At 38.8% G+C, this 17173-nt stretch overlaps 1 protein-coding gene across 3 annotated transcripts in view; it reads left to right on the forward strand.

Moving 5' to 3' along the window:
* Positions 1–17173, forward strand: part of PLPP1 (phospholipid phosphatase 1) — a 68987-nt gene that overhangs the window by 24668 nt on the left and 27146 nt on the right. For 2 of the 3 annotated variants that reach the window (XM_050912782.1, XM_050912780.1), the window contains exon 3: positions 10435–10715. In XM_050912782.1, the coding sequence (XP_050768739.1) occupies positions 10435–10715 (281 nt within the window). Of the gene's footprint in view, positions 1–7038; positions 7191–10434; positions 10716–17173 lie in introns of all 3 variants that reach the window. The other variant, XM_050912781.1, reaches the window with a different exon arrangement.

Raw genomic sequence — 17173 nt, forward strand, 5'->3', positions numbered from 1 at the left:
TGGGAGAGAGGGAAAGTTCCTTTTTGTGTTGCCTCTTCTGTTTACCTTCCTCTGGCTTACCCCATTGTACCTCTTTCTGTTCTGCCTTGAGCAGTAAAATGCTCATGCAGAGAGATGGTTTTTACCCATCTTTTCTGGAGAAAGCTGAATGACAAAATGCAGCAGTTGATCTTGGTGAACTGTGGAGTGATGGTATAAGCATATTTCTTGCTAAGTGCCCTCCTGAACTCTAAAGCTCCTTTTAAGAAATTGAAAGTAGCATTGTTCTGGTACTGAGGAGAAGCCAAAGTCTTAACTGAATCTGCAAAGAACTGTATGATAACATAACCAACCCCCACAGAATGTGAGCAGTTATACAGAGTAATACTCAGCTCAGAAGTTTTAACTAAGCTTTCACAAATGCATGTTTTTCCAGGCAGGATTTCTAGTGTTGTACTAATGCATGCTATGAATGTTTTTGCTGATGCAGTTAGTAATGAAATCTCTGCAGCGCGTTCAGGGGAAATGTTAACTTGTGCTTTCTATCTTAATTTCTGGTGTAAGGGACTTAAACCTCAAAATACTACTTATGCTTTCTTTTTTAATAAGAAGTCTAGGTGTCACTTCTGGTTTAAAGCTACACTAATGAAGTTGGCATTAGATAATAGCACGAAAGTGGTGGTGGCTTTTCTTGAAGTGCTGGGAGAAAAGACAGCAAAATCTTCTAAATTTCTTTTGTTTCTGAACTCTGGAGAAAGACTATGGCTACCCACTGCTTAAGCACAGTTGTTTAAAGCTATTTTGCCTGAAACATATCCACTGTTTCCTGGTGTCAGTCACATCTATTCTCTTCCTAATCCCTTTAATACACCGGGAGGATGGAGTACTCAGGCTAAAGGCAGCATTTTTTTTTAAATCTCATTATTTAGATCTGTACATTCAAATGATTACTTCACCAAAATCTTAAGAAACTAAATAGTCATGGGATTAGATGAAGAATCCTTAAATATGTAAATAATTAATTGAAATGTGAGAAGTGGACAGTAGGAGTAAGTGCTCCCTGGCTTTCACAAGGGATGAAGGTACCAAGTAGAGCTCTCCAGGAGTCTGCCCTGTTCAGTATAGTCATAAATGCCCTGGAGGAGAGTGTGTGCAGGGAGGCAGCAAAGTAGGGTACTTGAAGCAGTAAATACAACAGATGGCAATAACAAGGCCGGTGAAATACAGCATGGATAAATGTCAAGTGATGTCCTTCCTGAGGAGAGTGTGGAGAACAACTCGAGGGTGGCGTACGATGTGATGATCTCTCTTCACCAGAGTGGTAATGATCAGCTTTTAGTTCTGTGGAGAGATCAACTTCATGCCCAGTAACAGTGAAGAAACCTAATCAAGATTAGAAATTTGGAAAGAAATAGGCCTGTGTTATAGAGGATATTTATGGAAAAAAAACCCAACATAATCAGAAATCATTTCAGCTTGTGAGGAAATCTAATCCATTGTACTGTATGAGTTAGACTATTGGACAAGTGTACTATAATTATTTAAAATACTTAGTCTTATCAGTGGAGCTACTTCTGTTTCTACGTCTTGTATTCTGACTGAAAGGCTGTTTCAGAGGCCTATGTACCTCCCTCATGATGAATGTCTTTATTGCCAACTGTATTTGTAGCTCCTTAATTCTTGGTTGTTGTTGGATCAGTATTGCTCTCCTGCTATCTACTGCCTATGCAATTAGCTGATTTACAACCCTTATGTTCTGCTGAACTGTGCAAAACCCAACTTTTCTAGTTTTTGAGATAATGAGGAATGTACCTTAGCTGTCCTTCTCTGTCTGCATTTAACACAGATCAATTAAAACCAAACATGTTTGCAAATTCTGATTGAATGCTGTTTCAGAAGAAATTCTTGTTGGGTGGCTAAAAGTGTTAATGCCTTTAGAAAGACTTGTCCAATGGTCACGCTATTATATTGATGTACAACAACCATAGGAAGCAGGTATTATTTTCCCCTCACATTTTGAACTGACAGACTCCCAGCTCATCAGAGTTGTTTAACCTCCAAGTGCATGACTCTGAACTCGTTACTGCACAAATCTCCATCTATTCTCTTGCTTCAAGAGAAGCAACTTTAAGAGTTGTTTTGCAGGGAGAACTGGCTGACCTTGATCTTCCACTGTATCAAAGAATTGCCAGCTCTGTCAGCAGTACACCTACTAGTTATTCATTAATGATGCTGGCATATGCACTGCATAACACAAGCTTGAGATTACCCTACTGGTAGCCTCTTCCCAACCTTGTAATTCCTCTTAACATACCTGTTGTCACCTTCCCTGTAGGCAGTTTCTTCACTGTGTTACAATTGACTTGGAAAATGAAGAATACATTAGGGATGCTTTTTGGTATTGTCATATGGGAAGTATTCAGTAGAGCGCCTTTAATGACTCTCTGCCATCTCCACTCCTTACTTAAAAGGTGAACTCCCCAATTTCTTCTACTTTCGTGTAAAACTGAGCCCAACTAATTTTTGCTAATTATCCTTTTTAATGTGCCAAAGTCTGCCTTTAGAAATTGTAGCTTGTTCAGGGGAAAAATGGATATTTGTAGAAAAAGCAGGGCCCTTTGAACTTACTGTGGCAACACGTGACTATGGCAGATGAGCAGGATTTCTTTTCCCAGAGATCCGCTGTTGAATCTTTGCTACTGTTCCTTCAGAAACTACTTTAGACTTTTACGTGGATAAATCTGACAAGGAGGTACACCACTTCCTATACTACTATTAAAATTTGTTCTTCAGTTGTATCTGGGAAGTTAAAGACCTTGACACTAATGATAATTGTACCATTATGAAGACAAATATCATTTGGTATCTTCAGTCATATCCGGTCCTCCTGTGCCAGGAGTTTTCATACTTAGCAAATTGCTACTGTGATGCAAAAACTTACTCCTGTCGTCTGAAATTACGATATCTCTCAGGGTAAAAAAGTAACATGTCTATCACAACTATAGGGAAACCCTACTGTTGTACTTGCTATAGTGAGAGGCTTTGCCTCTTTCATCACTTATGCCATTTCTTCTGCTTGTTTGTCCTGCTTGTACTAATGAAAAAGCCAAACTGTATTTTTCCCTGTCTCTGCATTATCTTCGAGGGAGAGGGACTTGCACTGAAGAAAGTACTTAAGCTATACATTTGAAATAACTTTGATTTGATCTTAGAAATTAAGTTTGGTTGTTTTTTTTTTTAAATTAAAATCCCACAAAACCAGACTCTGCAGATTCATTTAAAACAGAAGAAAACCCCTCAGTATTGTGAGAAGTTTTTCTTTATGGCTTCACTTGCCAGAAACAGTAGGAATTACTGCCCCTCTGGTTTGACTTAAACTTTTCTCCTCCCTCCTATCAGCTAATAGTGAAGCCAGTCCATGTGTGTTTAAAAGAACTACATTAAACCTACTGTATGGAGCCTGTTCTGAGGGAGTAGGTATTTACTTTGGAGAGTACTTCAACCAAAAAGACATCAAAAGCCAGTACTAGCATGGTTTTTCAGGCTAATAACTGCCTTGGATTGAACAAAAAGTAAATTACAACTGTTGTAGTTCTGCGACTTGTTTTCAGTTTAACAGTGTTAAGTCAATCTGATCAATCTTGCTGTAATCTTGTTTTTAGAAAGTAAAACTTTTATCTCGAGCTTTCATGGAGCATGTCTCCTTTCAGCACGGAAATGTGCTGAGAACAGCAATAAGACAAATGACTGGTGGAATTACTTTTTAAATTTGTTATACAGTTGAGGGAAAGTGAAGAAACACTTAATGAAGTTTACTGTATAAGCTTTTTTAGCAGTATTGTATTTCAATGCACAGTTCTTCCAATTAACTGTTAACTTCAAACCAGGTAGATACCTAGAACTTTAAGACTCATACTGTCTTACCTAAATTTTGCTGGTTATGACTTCAGGAAACTGTTCATAAAGTTTTCTTTCTTAATTAGTAAAGTGGGATTGATTTCAGATAGAATAAAAGAGGTGGAAAGAAATTATGAAAGAGAAGACGTTTTAATAACTTATTTAAGCTGGTTCTTACTTGCTTAAAAAGCAAAACAAAACCAACATTGAGTTGGTTGGTATTTTGTTTGCATGATGTTGATATAGGAAGATGCTGCAAGCAATTACAGACTAATTACGTCATAATATCAATATTGCTGAAGAGTGAGCACACATTTCAAGCAGCTTCTCCTTGCATGGAAAAGCACACGTCGTCACTGCATGAGGGACTTCATTCCCATGATCCACATACCATTGCTTTCCCTTTCTGATTTAGCAGCAGGTAATTACATTAAAAAAAGCCCCCCCTCCCAAACACCTGAATAACCCCAGCACTCTGAAAATTTCCCACCGTAAGAAGCTGAAACATTCAGGTGTGGGCAGGAGGAAATGAGGAGTAAGCCACTGTGACACCATTATTCATAGAGCAGGTCTTTAAAAAGGATGATGCCAGAGCTGGTGATGTGATGTCAGTGACACAACCTAACTATGATCGCAAGTATTTGTGGCAGTGTGCTGAAGCTGTGATAAGGTTTTTCTAGCCTGAACTTAATTTTGTGAGCAACAGCTTTACCATGATGATTAAAACTACCTGCTCTAAAGAAGTAAACCTGTAAATACTGAAGAGACTCTTACTTGTGTATGCCTCACTCTCCAGTTCTGGAGATCTAAAAAATATACTTTTCTCGAATATACAGTCTTGAATCTTGGTGTTAGTATATGTGCAGGGCAAAGGATGAAGTTTTCATTCCATATATATTTTACAGAACAAATGGTGTTGGAAACACACCACAGCATTATGTTGACAAGTCCTACCTTCCCTCACCATGGCTGCACACTGCTTCTGCCTCCTCCCTTGTACGTTAACTAAGTACTAAACAACTGAGGATATATTGTGGCATGCTGTCACAATAGCAACACAAGGGGAGGGCAGAAATGAGGTCTGGGCTGCAATGTTTTTCAAAACCCTGCTATTCCTACTATTAGGAGAAAGGGAGAGGAATTTTTTTTCGTGGTAGGAAAGGCTATGTTTTTGCACTCTACTGCAGAGTCCAGCTCCAGGGCTCTGTGCTGGCTGGTGTCTGAATAGTTCAGTGTTTTGGTGAGGCTCTGGCTTGGCTCTTAGCCCATCCTGCTGTCCTTTTGCTTTGTTGGTGTGCTTGGACAGCTTGCAGAGCTAGGTCAGTTGTAGTCCCACTGGTGTGGAACTGGAAACAACCTCTCTTCACAATGACAGTGGTTTTTTCTGCCACTTTCAGAGGGGAGGTTTTGCATGCTATTGATTTTTTCACTGTAACCGTACGGAAGATGCTTCGTTCTTTGTGATGGGCTTAGCTGGAATATATGGGCACTATGATAAGCCCATAACTGCTTGGTCGTGGAACAAAGCTGTGTGTCATTCATCAGAGGTCACTTCAAGAAGATTCACCTTATGAGCCAGTAGTTTATGTGTTCTTCTGTGTCTGTTTTCAAACTGAAGCATTCTTTTAAGCAGTCACTTTATGGTGTGAAGAACAAAATCGATAGCAGATCATTGGTGAAACCACTGTATGTCTCATTCGTGATAGGCCCAGGAGTCAGGCTTAGTTTAGAGGACTTAATGTGTGGAGGTTAAAGTGGAAATGGGGTTGAAAAGGATCCTAGGTCTTTTTCTTTCTTTTTTTCTTCTTGTAAATCCTGACTGTGTGATTTAGTGTTTCTCTTCTCTTCCCTAAGTTCTCTTACTGCTTGGTTGGTATCTTTTTTTTTTTATCCTTTCTTTTTCTCCTGTTCTTTCCATGTTTACTTTCATTTGTACACACTTATTTGGCGGTAGCTGTGTATATGGAAAGGAGGAGGTGCGCTATGCCATGACACAGAGGTCCTGAGGAGAGAACTGAGACTACAGCAACGTTTTTCTCTGGCAGGAAGGAAGGAAGGAGGCTGTTTTTCATCATTCTGATCCCTTACTGGTAGATTAGGAGTGTCTCCCCCCAGACGATTTTTGTTGTCTAACTCTAAATTGGTATGCATTTTTTTGTGCAATACTCCTGAATTTTGAGCACAAAGTCAAGGGCTTTTAAGCACTTTAATGCCACTGGGCTGTACATCCCTAAGTTAAAGAAGATTATTGTTTTGTTGAACATTCTGGGTAGCCCCCTACTTCTTTTTTCCATACAGCCATTTCTTTCTGAGGGTGTTCATCCCTGTACACAAACAGATTGTGCAGATGCTGTATGTGTGTCAAGGATGGAGGATCAGGGTTTAAAAATGTGGTTCTGTTAGTTTGTAGTAATTTGTATCCTATTTTGAGCCTTTTTTAAAGATTTTGCTGTCCAAATGACTGGTTTTGGTTAGTGTTGCAGGTCTCTTGAGGTGCAATAGCACAAAGCATTGTGCGTCTTCATCTTGTGTTCTGTTGAGTTTAGGATGAGCCAAAGGCTTCCTCTTTTGTGGAAGAGAGGGGAATAAAATCTCCATGCCCTGAAGTTGCAGGGTTTATGCAGTGACCACATTGTTCCAGGGAACTATCCAGTGTGTGTGGAAGTGAGGGGATCGCATGCATGTGTAACTTTTCCTTTTTTCCATATCTTCCTGAAAACTCCCTCTGCACTTGCGCTCCCTGAGAAGCACCCCTTTTCTGCTTTCATGAAATGCAATTCATGCTCTTCTGACTTGTAAAGCTGTCCAGAGAAGGTATAAAGGGGCAACTATTGCTCACTGCAATATAAAGGAAGAGTCGATAATTGTGGCCGTAGCAGCAGATTGAGCAACTCAGTGGAATCATGGGTTTGGCATGCTTCCATAGTTGATGTGCCACAAATGTGAAGGTGCGAGGAGTCCTGTCCTGCTCTCCTTCATTCAACAGTCCTTCCTGGGAGCTGCAAAGACAAGGTGGTAGTCATTGGCCAAAGGAAGTGCATAACGTTCTAACTTGCTGCATGTCTGTTCCTCTTTATGCACTTCTCTTTGGAAATGTGGGGGTATAATCATCGCCAGAGTTTGTGTTGCTTTTGTAATGTATTTTTTATTCCTTTTTGCTAGCTGGCTTGCCTTTTGCAATTCTCAGTTCAAGACGTATCCCCTTCCAGAGAGGAGTTTTCTGTAGTGATGAATCCATCCGGTATCCATACAAAGAGGACACCATTTCTTATAAGTTGTTAGCAGGAATAATTATTCCTTTCAGTATAATTGTTGTAAGTTAAACTTTTCTTCATTGCATTTGATTTCAGTGGGGGTGGGGAAGAGGGAGGAGGGGCAATCTGTTAATACAGACTTCTAAAACTGTATTCTATAAGGTTTCTCGACTTTAATGTCCTTAGACCAGGTGCTAAAGCAGTAGAAATGGTGTTCTGGCAGGAATAACTAAAAGGTTTTCTTTAATTGAGGTCAAACAACTAGAATTATACAACAGAAAAGGAATACCTTAGAACTATGGTGGCTTAATTCTGTAGCCAGAGAGATAAAAAATTCCTCCCTTACCATATCAGTTAAGAAGAACACTAATGTATTTTAAATGACTGTCTCAAGCTTTTCTATTTTGGGAGGTACTACTTTCAGCATATGAGTTTGCATGACCTATTAAGTCAGCATTTTTATCTGCTACTCATTGGAAATACTTCTGTGTGTGGAAGTGTAACAATTAATAGAAAAATATTATGGCTTCCAATCAGAACTTATCAAAAGCATAACTAGAATAAAAAGAATAAGTAGCCAGGGACTTTTCCCCTGAAGGTCAGGATAAAACAGTGGGCCCATTTGTGTTTGAGTTAATGCTAGGGCTCACTTTCATGCTGCACCTAAGCTGGTTGAAAATGGGGTACTGTTCTCCTTCCCTCCTGTTGACACCAGATCAGTGAGCTGGAGAGGCTGCCTCTGCAACTGCCAGTTTGGGATCTCCCTCTTTGACCACAGCTCCTAGCTCAGTTGAACTGGCTCAAGCACATAGTGACTGTGTGTCCTTCAGATTTAATTACATGCTGTCAGCTGAGCTAACCTAATAGCCTACTATGGACAAAAGGTGAGGTCCCACTATTACCCTGTCTTTTGCAACCTCTGGTGGCTTGTCTGAACCAGGATAAGCTAGTGAAATTCCTTAACCTGGCAGAAAACAGTAGCTTTCTTTGAGCTAGGTTGAATGAAATGGCTCCTGGAAGAATACCGTATCAGTGCTGGGGCAAAAAGTGGTGGGGGCATGTCCTTGGGTATGGGCAGAGGGGAGAGCTGCACCTCATCAGTTAACCGTTTCACGTCCTAAATTTCATGGGACTGCACTTTAGTTCCAAGAATGGCCCTTCAACAGCGGCTTCAAGATCCGTGTCCAGATGTGCTAAAAAGCTTCAGACTCCCCTCATGGCTCTGTGTTGGGTGACATCCAAGCTCATCAGAGCTACACTTTGAGCAGAGTTAAAACTCTTTTATGCCAAATAAGATTTTTAAGTATATAAATATTTACCCAACTATATTTTAGGAATCAAAGCTGGAAAAGGAGCAGCCAAATATAAACCTCAGTATTGGCCAGCTGTTTCTCTGGGCTAATGGGTTAAAATCAGGAGGGATATTATGGCAGTCTAACTCTTGCATAAGGACTGCATGGATTTTTAAAAACTTACAGAAATACTTCTGGAGCAGATAAAACTTTGTTTTGTTTTTGTCTGTTCTGTTAACTGGCAAGTGGTTTATGCTAAAAGATATTCTGCCTTTTAAGATAGGACTATTTTTTTCACCCTGTTACTACTATTGGTAGTCAATATTACCTAAGAGCAGCAGTAATTGGTCACAACTGAAGTCCATCTAGCTTGTTACCTCATTTCTAGCCGTGGTTAAAACAGATGAGTGAGGAAGAACAGAAGAATAGAGCAAGCAAAGATTGATGTTTTGCCCTCAGTACTTTGCTACCAGCCATTTGCAGCTCAGGGACTTCCCGAGTCAGAAAAGGCTTCGGTGAATATAGTAATTTTTAATGGATGTATTTCCTTTGAATTTATCCAGATATGTATGAACGTTTAGCTAACACAGTTACCTTTGTAACATCAGGGGCCATCTTTTGGTTGTGAAATCAGGCTTTTCTGTCAAGATTGCTTTAAAGTCAGATGTTAAAGCAAATGTTGGTGTCCTTTACTCACTACTCGGTCAGATTATTGAAGGTGAATACTCTTTGATGTCTGCCAGTGAAGTAGCTGCATTGACATCACCTAATTTTTGTCACCTCAACTGAGATAAGTGACCTTCTTGCAGGTTTTGCGGCAGTGTTCTTTAAAAGGGATTCATTATTTACCAGTCATAGCTGTGATATTTCTGCTCAGCTATCTTCATTAAGAGGTTACTCTCTGGGATAGGAAGATTCTGTATAAGAGCTTACCAACATCTACTTTACTGAAAACTTTCTCAGCTTTAGTCCATGTTTTGGTATGGTGCAGGGTGTTAAACTTCTGTGTGATGCAGCTGATGGGATTGTCTGTTTGCCTTAATGTGCAGAGCTGCTGACAGCTACTTTGTCTGCCCAGGTGTCAGTGTCTAATAACAGTTTCGTTCACCAAAGCTCTGCTTTGCTGGGATCCTGGACTTGTCACTCAAGTGACAGATGGAGGCCATCATTTAATCTTTACAGGATTTTTAAAGATCACTTTACATATATGCATAGTCCCCCACGCATCTGATCATCTGTATGAGTCGAGCCTTTCTGTACAAAATGGGACCATTTGGTTCAATATCCAACCTATTTACGGTGACGTTTTGTACTTAGTTTAAGGAAAAACTTACTTTCTGCAAAAGGTGAAGTTGCAGGAAAACAAAATTAAGTCTGATTTCCTGTCAACACTTGAGGCGTGTACCGTGGACATGCAGGGTGAAAAATCCTTGGAAAGACCTCAGTAATGCCTGTCTTTCCCTACTCTTATTAGTTTTCTTTTCTCCCCAAAGGATTTAATTTTCCTGAGGAGTAGGAAATTTCTTTGTTTAAATAACTGGCCTTTCACATCCGGAAATGAAGTCTAGACCCTTCAGAGTAGTCTCTGGCTTCACAACAAACCTGACAACTTTATGATGAAATAGAAAAATTTTGCTCAGCAGAAGTTTAGCTGAAGAAGACTCAATGTGGAATAAGATGTACAGGAGAAAATGTTTCTAATTAGGGCCATGCCAAGTAATATGGATAAATGTTACTCTGAGAAGGCTTTGTTTTAATAAATATTCTGAAAATCAGTAATATTAGGTTCAACATGAAGCAGGGTAAGGTAAAAGGTTTTTTTTTTTTCTTCTACATGTTTAATATTTGGGCATGGTTACTGCTGACTCTTGGAAAATTTAAATTTGCAGCTTAATGTTTATTTAAAAAATGAATTTCTGAAAGTACATGTCTGAGTATTAACAACAATAGAGTAATATCTTTCTTTTTAAGCGATTATCTTTCTTTAACTGTTGTCCTTATTTCTCTTCCAGATAATCCTAGGAGAGACTCTCTCTGTCTTTTATAATCATTTGCACTCAAATTCATTTGTCAGAAATAACTACATAGCCACTATTTACAAAGCCATTGGGACCTTCATTTTTGGAGCAGCTGCTAGCCAGTCGTTGACAGACATTGCCAAGTACTCCATAGGTAGACTGCGTCCTCACTTCCTCGCTGTGTGCCAGCCCGACTGGACCCGAATCAACTGCAGTCTAGGTTACATTGAGAACTTCTCTTGTCAAGGAGACAAAGCAAAAATCAGTGAGGGAAGGTGAGTCTGACTAACCTTGTATACTTGGTTGTAAGACCTGTTTCTTAACTTGGGACAGAGTTTGGTATTGCTACTACATTTTTTGTGCTTCTTCTAGAATAAATTTCTTATAATGAATTTTAAACCTTGAGCCCTGTCCAGACACTGGGATTTTTTCCTAATTTGTGGAAACTCATTTTATTAATGTACAGAAGAATGCGTAAATTATTGTGTATTCATTTCTGCTTTTTTACAAAATGTGGGTGACGTGTCTGGCTTCTATTTATGCTTCTAAAATGTCTCTGCATCCCAATGAAGAGAAGAATTTGAAATATGCCTTCAAAATTGGATGTGGAATAGCAAGGAAAACAGTTCAGGTGTAGAATGAAAGCAAATAAAAACTGGATGTATCCATATAAAAATAGGGAGGACTGTTAAGAGAATCACTCTACTCAGTTTTCTCATTATTAGGCATTTCTTTACCTTAAATATTTACCTGCCAGTTCAATTGCAGCAAGATAATGGGGGAATAAAAATGAAGCACCTGACACATTGGAGTTTCGTCACTGTTATAAACAGTGTTTGGATGCTATTGAAAATGTTAAAGTATGTTCGGAATAATTTCTGGTATTAGAGTTGCTTGATGTCCCTGGAAGCTTAGCTTTAGAGAAACTCCTTGCCCTTCTTTTTCCAGAAGACCTATATACCCTCTTAGTTAGAATTTTTCTCTGTGTGTGTGGTTTTTAAACATACGTGTGTAGGTTTTGCTCACTGTCCTCTGTGCTCATTTATTCTTCTAGCATGTGTCCCCTATGGAGGTTTCAGTAGCATGCATGGTACTCCTCAGCAGCCACAGGAAAATGTTGCATATTGATTTGGTGGGGGACCAGGTCCAGCTCCACATCATGCACAGCAGCTGTTCAAAGGTGTCAGGAGCAGTTTGTATTTTGAATGGCTGTTGGTAGTAGAGGAGCAAGTGCATGATAGATAGGCACTAGGGCAGATAATCCTAAAATGAACAGAACTTCGTGCAGGTAGTAAATAGACAAATTGGAGTTTGTTCTTTGGGAGATTAGAGGAGTGTGCTTCCTGTGCAGCTTTTTTTGTATTACTAATGCCCATAATTGTGCTTAGAAGACTTTTATTTCCTTATTCTAAGCTATTCTAGACACTGATTATTGGATGGACTTTCCTTGGCTATGAGTAGCCCTGTAGAGTTAGAGTATGCACTAGGTAAACCTTTTATCTCTGTTCCAGGAAATAAGTGTTGTACTTCTGAAGACTTGTAATGGTCACTTTCTATATGACTGTCAGCTTCAGTTTGGAAAAAGGCAGAGTAAACAAAGGAGGATTTTCATGAAGTGTAGAAAACAAAGAATTTCTAAACAGCATGCCTGTCAGACTTCTAAATGTTACTGACTTTTCAAAGATCTGATTTGTAGTAGAACAACCTTAATAATTGAAATAAAGGAGATGTCACCTCCCCCAAGATAACAAATTGTCTTGGTATCTTGTCAGCTTTGCAAATTTTAGGGTGATGAGTTAGCAGAAGTAATTGCCAGAAACTCCCTCTTTAGAGTTTAAAAGAAGACAAAATGGTAACTTATAACACAAGAGGGGGGCAGTACAGATTTTGTTGTGTATTACATTGTGGCAGGGGTAAAATGTTTTGACTTTTTTTTGCCTCAACTTACTGGAAGTGGTATTTATTTTTATTCTACTATGTGAAAAGATATTTGTTGAAGTTTCAAATGGAATGAGTCTAAACGAAATTGCGCATTCTCAGGTGCTTTGTGAAACAGAATTGCGTGGCTTTCAGCATGAAACTGTGGGGTCAAAATTCAACTTGGGCATAGCTCTGAGTCTTCAGTTAAACTTCTGCATGAGTCTGAAAATGCTTCTTAAATGTAAAGAGGGTAAACGAGAAAATTGGAGTTGATTGTAATGACTAAAATGGCCCTGAAATAAAATTTTCTGGTTTTGGGGGATGCTGAAAAACAGACTTAGCTTATCCTCAAACAAGGAAACAGATTTTTGTTGTATGAGGATAACATGGGGCAACAATGGCATAGTGATCCCTTAGCTTTTATTCTTCCCTGTGCAACTAGTGCTTTGAAATATCAGACTTCCATATTGGAAGCAAGATTTGCCTGTCATCTCTTAACTGATGAGCTGTTAGGTTTGTATTCCCAGCTACTGTTTTGTTCCCTTTTGCTCCCTAGAAAATGATGTAAGAGGGTTCTCCTTTTTGGTCAAAGCTTGCCTTGAAGTGATAACTTCAGTGTGAGCCCACCTGTGGTGCTTCCGCTCTCAGCTGAGGCTTTTCCATGCAGAGGAAGCTGTAAACAAAAAGTAAGTTAATGAGTGGTCAAAGAAGGGTAGATTAAAGTAGGACATTGTCCTGTACAGGTGGATGTCATGGATGCAGTGACCCAGTAAGTCATTCTGGGTTTCTTAAGGAAATTGGGCCCTGCATCTGAAAGGGTGGTTTCAGTGATCTTACGTCATGTGCCTACGTACCTTACAGCTAATAAGCCACTAAGAGGAGGGAGTTTGATTGCAGTGAGTTTTACAGCAAGTTGGAGGAGGTCAGTAGGCTCTCAAACTGTAACCCACAGGTGAATTTCTGGATCAGTTGGACAAAATTATTAATGGCAAACTTATTACCATCTACCCTCATTTGTGTAAAATAAATATGCAAGTAGAAATACCAAGAAAGAATGAAGACAGGACAATCATGGTGTTGCATACAAAATCGTATGTTCTGAATTGAACCTATTATTCCTGTGTAGTAGTAGAATTTGAGGTTGTTTTTTAATATTTTTAGATATTCATGCTCAGTTACACAGTTGAAAAGACAAATCTAATCTTTGTTTACTACTACTTAATTCATAGCAGGAAAACAATGCTTGCAGTGTAAAAATCCATTGTGTGCTTCCACTATGCATATTGTACTCTTCTGTTTTGTTCTCTCCTCTCTTCTCATCCCTTCTCATCATCCCTTCTCATCATTTTATATTTACCAAAACTATAAAACAGTTTTGGTATGCAGCACCCCTGAGTAGATCAGAGCTCTTGGTCTGAAATAGAGTAAGTGGGTGTGTGTTGAAGAGCTGAGTGTAAGATGGAAGTCTCTATAAGGATACTTTAGAAGTGGTACAGAAGTTTGGTAATGAACAATTGTTCCCATTTCCTCCTAACAGTAAAACTGGAAGGCGAAACATTTGAAGTAGTTTCTTATTTATATTTTTTCCCACATGAAGATTAAGATGATGAAGTAAGCGGTGGAATTCTGTTGTAGCGCTGGGATGTGTAAGTTTATAGGTGGGTTCAAAAAAACATTTGAACAAACTTCTAGAAGAATAAAACCAGGAAAACAACCTATGTTTCTGGAAGCCTGTAAGTTATGGTTGGAGGCCGAGAGTGTTTTGGGGCAAGCATTGTTGCTTTTTTTTTTTTTTAATACTGTTTTATGCAAATCTGATGTTTGTAACTCTTTGCATATGTCTACAATGTTATGGCATGGGGGAAAGACAATCATTAGTCTTTATTGTTCAGTAACAGTAGTATTAAAATACATGCTAAAATACATATATGCTATAATACATATATAATATATCATGAATATAAACTAATGGACTTATGCTTGGTTGTCTAAATTAATAAAGTGCCTGTGGGTTTTGGTTAGTTTCAGTAAGGTTTTGCTTTCTAACCTGAGCTTGATAAGCTAATTCTTCCTGACTTAAGTATCTTGTTTGCTCTGCATCATGCTGAAAACAGAGTCCTCTTCAGTTTTAAATAGCTTAGGTTCTCCTTGACAACTTTTGTAGTGTGTTTGCACTTTCAATACTACTGGTGGTTAAACTAAGCTGAGGATCACAATCACAGCTGTGTGCTTAGTAAATCTCATTCACATTTGTTGAAAGATGCATGTAAGAGTTCACATATATTACCTGAAAGTATGTAGCACTTGCGGATCTCCAAAATATGCATGGAAATCACTAGTTACATTAAAAATTGCTAGTTGAATTAAGTATTAGCATTAGAAACTGTACTTCTCTTCTGTGTCTCTTTGCCTGAAGAAAGGGTTGTCTTACAGTTTGTGGCATTTAATTTAAGCTAGACACAGAAGCTTGGTATTAGCTACTTCACGGCAGTTTTCTGAGGGTGAATGACTTATACAGAACTGCATTCTCAGGCTTTTATGAAGGTGTTGCTAGGTTTGATGCCAACCGGTTGTGTGTAGAGCTTTGTAACACTCCATTTAAATAAATGTTAAGAGTAGTAACTGAATAAAGGTGCTTGATCTGTGAAGGTGATTTTTCTTTTGAGTATCAAAATAGCAAAGTTCTCCTTAAGCACATAACACAGTTGACTAAGATACATATTTTTAGAATGTAGTTGCACTGGGCAGAAGGGTACAGAACTTCATATCGTGTAGTTTCTTTACTGGGAGACAGTGGCTTGTTTTAGTGTTTTAGAAAACTAAGTTTGATATACAAGCACAAGTTTTAGTGCCTATGAATGAAGAGAGATCAAAGCCAAGGGGTCCTCCTGTCACTGGTGCTAGCAATTAGCATGTCTCTTTTAGTATACCAGTGTATACTTTATTGCTACTGGATTGCCTTTAAGGTACTTTCTTTAGCACCAGTAAAGGTAATGACTTGCCAAATGGCTGTTTCCTTTTTCAAATCAGCAAAGTAGGGCTCAGTAAAATACGTAGGTGTGCTAGGCTGTAACCCTGATTGAGTGGGGATGTGAGTGAGCAGTCTCTAGTAATCCTGATCTCTTTTGCTTTTGCAGCTCCCGTTCTTGTTCAATTCTTTCTTCTCTTTTGGCTTGCTACTGCATACCTTTGCCTGGCTTTGAGTTGGTTGGCAAGATACCGAAATTCCTCAAAGAGGAGTAGGCAGAGGGGACACTGAAAGGACAGATGATGGCTTCTCCATTCCTTATTGTTAGCTAAGGCATACTTCCCAAACCTGTCTGCTTTAGCCAGTCCATGGCAGATTGTTTGTGCATCCTGTTTCTTAGCTTTCTTGCATCCGGAAGAGTTAATAGAAACCACAGATGTTCAGCAGCAGGAGCTGTGAATTAATATTTTACTGTTTCTCTGGTGAGTGTACTTTGCTGTAGTTCCTGGTTGTCTGTCTGAAATGAGTTTGTAGACAGTGAAGCTTGAATGTCTAGTAGAGTAACAACGTAGAACATCAAGAGCTTCTATTTTCCTTTATTTAGTGTATGAATTGTGGAATAAGTCTTGAACACCCTCAGAACAGCCTTTGTTGTTAGTGTATCTTAACACTTGATTGGTCTGGAAAATTTTTTTTAGGCTTATGGTAGGGGGAAAAAAAGGCAACTTTAAAAAATATTTGTTTAGTTATGCGTAAATGTAGTGTACTTCAGGACTTCAAGATGGTGATGGGGTGCCTTCTAACTGTATTGTTAGACTGTACTAATATATTGTGTGGCGATGTTAACCGGTTGCTCCCAACTAATTTTGGCAGTCAGGAGGTGCTAATTGATTCTACCTTGATCGCCTTTGTGCAGACAAGCATTGGTAATCCCTAGGTAGGAGGATCTGGAATCCAGGACACATGCTTGACCAGGCCAGCCGGAACCTGGAAAAAGTCAGTCTTAACTGTGTCTGTAAACTTGGAGCGTCATCTTAAGCAAAGAATGAGTATTTCTTATTGCTTGTAAAATCCAATCTCAAAGACAGTAAATGTGGCTTAAATAAAGGCTCTGTCAATATTTTTTTTTGAGGAGGATGGGAACTTATGGCAATAGGCTTTTCTCTCCAGTTTTATGAAATTCTTTCTACAGGTAGGTAGAAACTAAAAAAACAAAAAACCCCAAACCCCCCCAACAAAAAACACCCAAAACTGAACAAAAACTTCCCCAAAACAACAACAAAGAACCCCCCCCAACCAAGCTTGTGGTATTGAAGAGTTGTGTGTAACTGAAAGACCATTTGAATGAGTGTCTTTTTTACAATGTAGCAGGTGCTGTATACAGCTTACAGTATTTTTAGAACTTAATTGAGGATTGTGCTGTCGCTTTCGTATATATATCATGTTATGAACTTGGCAGCACAAACAGCACATTAAAGCCTTGTGTAAAGGTCAGGTGTATTGAATCTGATACCATTTAAACTTACATTTTATCCACAAAATGTTAAGAATAAATGTAGCATGAAGTATGCAGTATTATTACTCAGTGTCTGCTGAATAATTTCACAGGGACAATAATATACTAGGGTGGAAATAAATAAGTTCTAGTTACTGCTGGTGCAAATGATGTCTCACTAGAACTCCAGAACTTTAAAGCATACTTCTTTAAATTTTCTGGTTTTAGAATCACTTCCTGCAGTAATAACATAGGAAAAAGGTAGGTTTGTAATATCAGTACTCAATAAGGAATGTGAAACACAACTGTTGCTAATGCTGTGTTGAACATACAACCTTTGAAAGCAAAAG

The sequence above is a fragment of the Gymnogyps californianus genome, chromosome Z (assembly GCF_018139145.2).
Source record: "Gymnogyps californianus isolate 813 chromosome Z, ASM1813914v2, whole genome shotgun sequence".
Taxonomy (NCBI): Eukaryota; Metazoa; Chordata; class Aves; order Accipitriformes; family Cathartidae; genus Gymnogyps; species Gymnogyps californianus.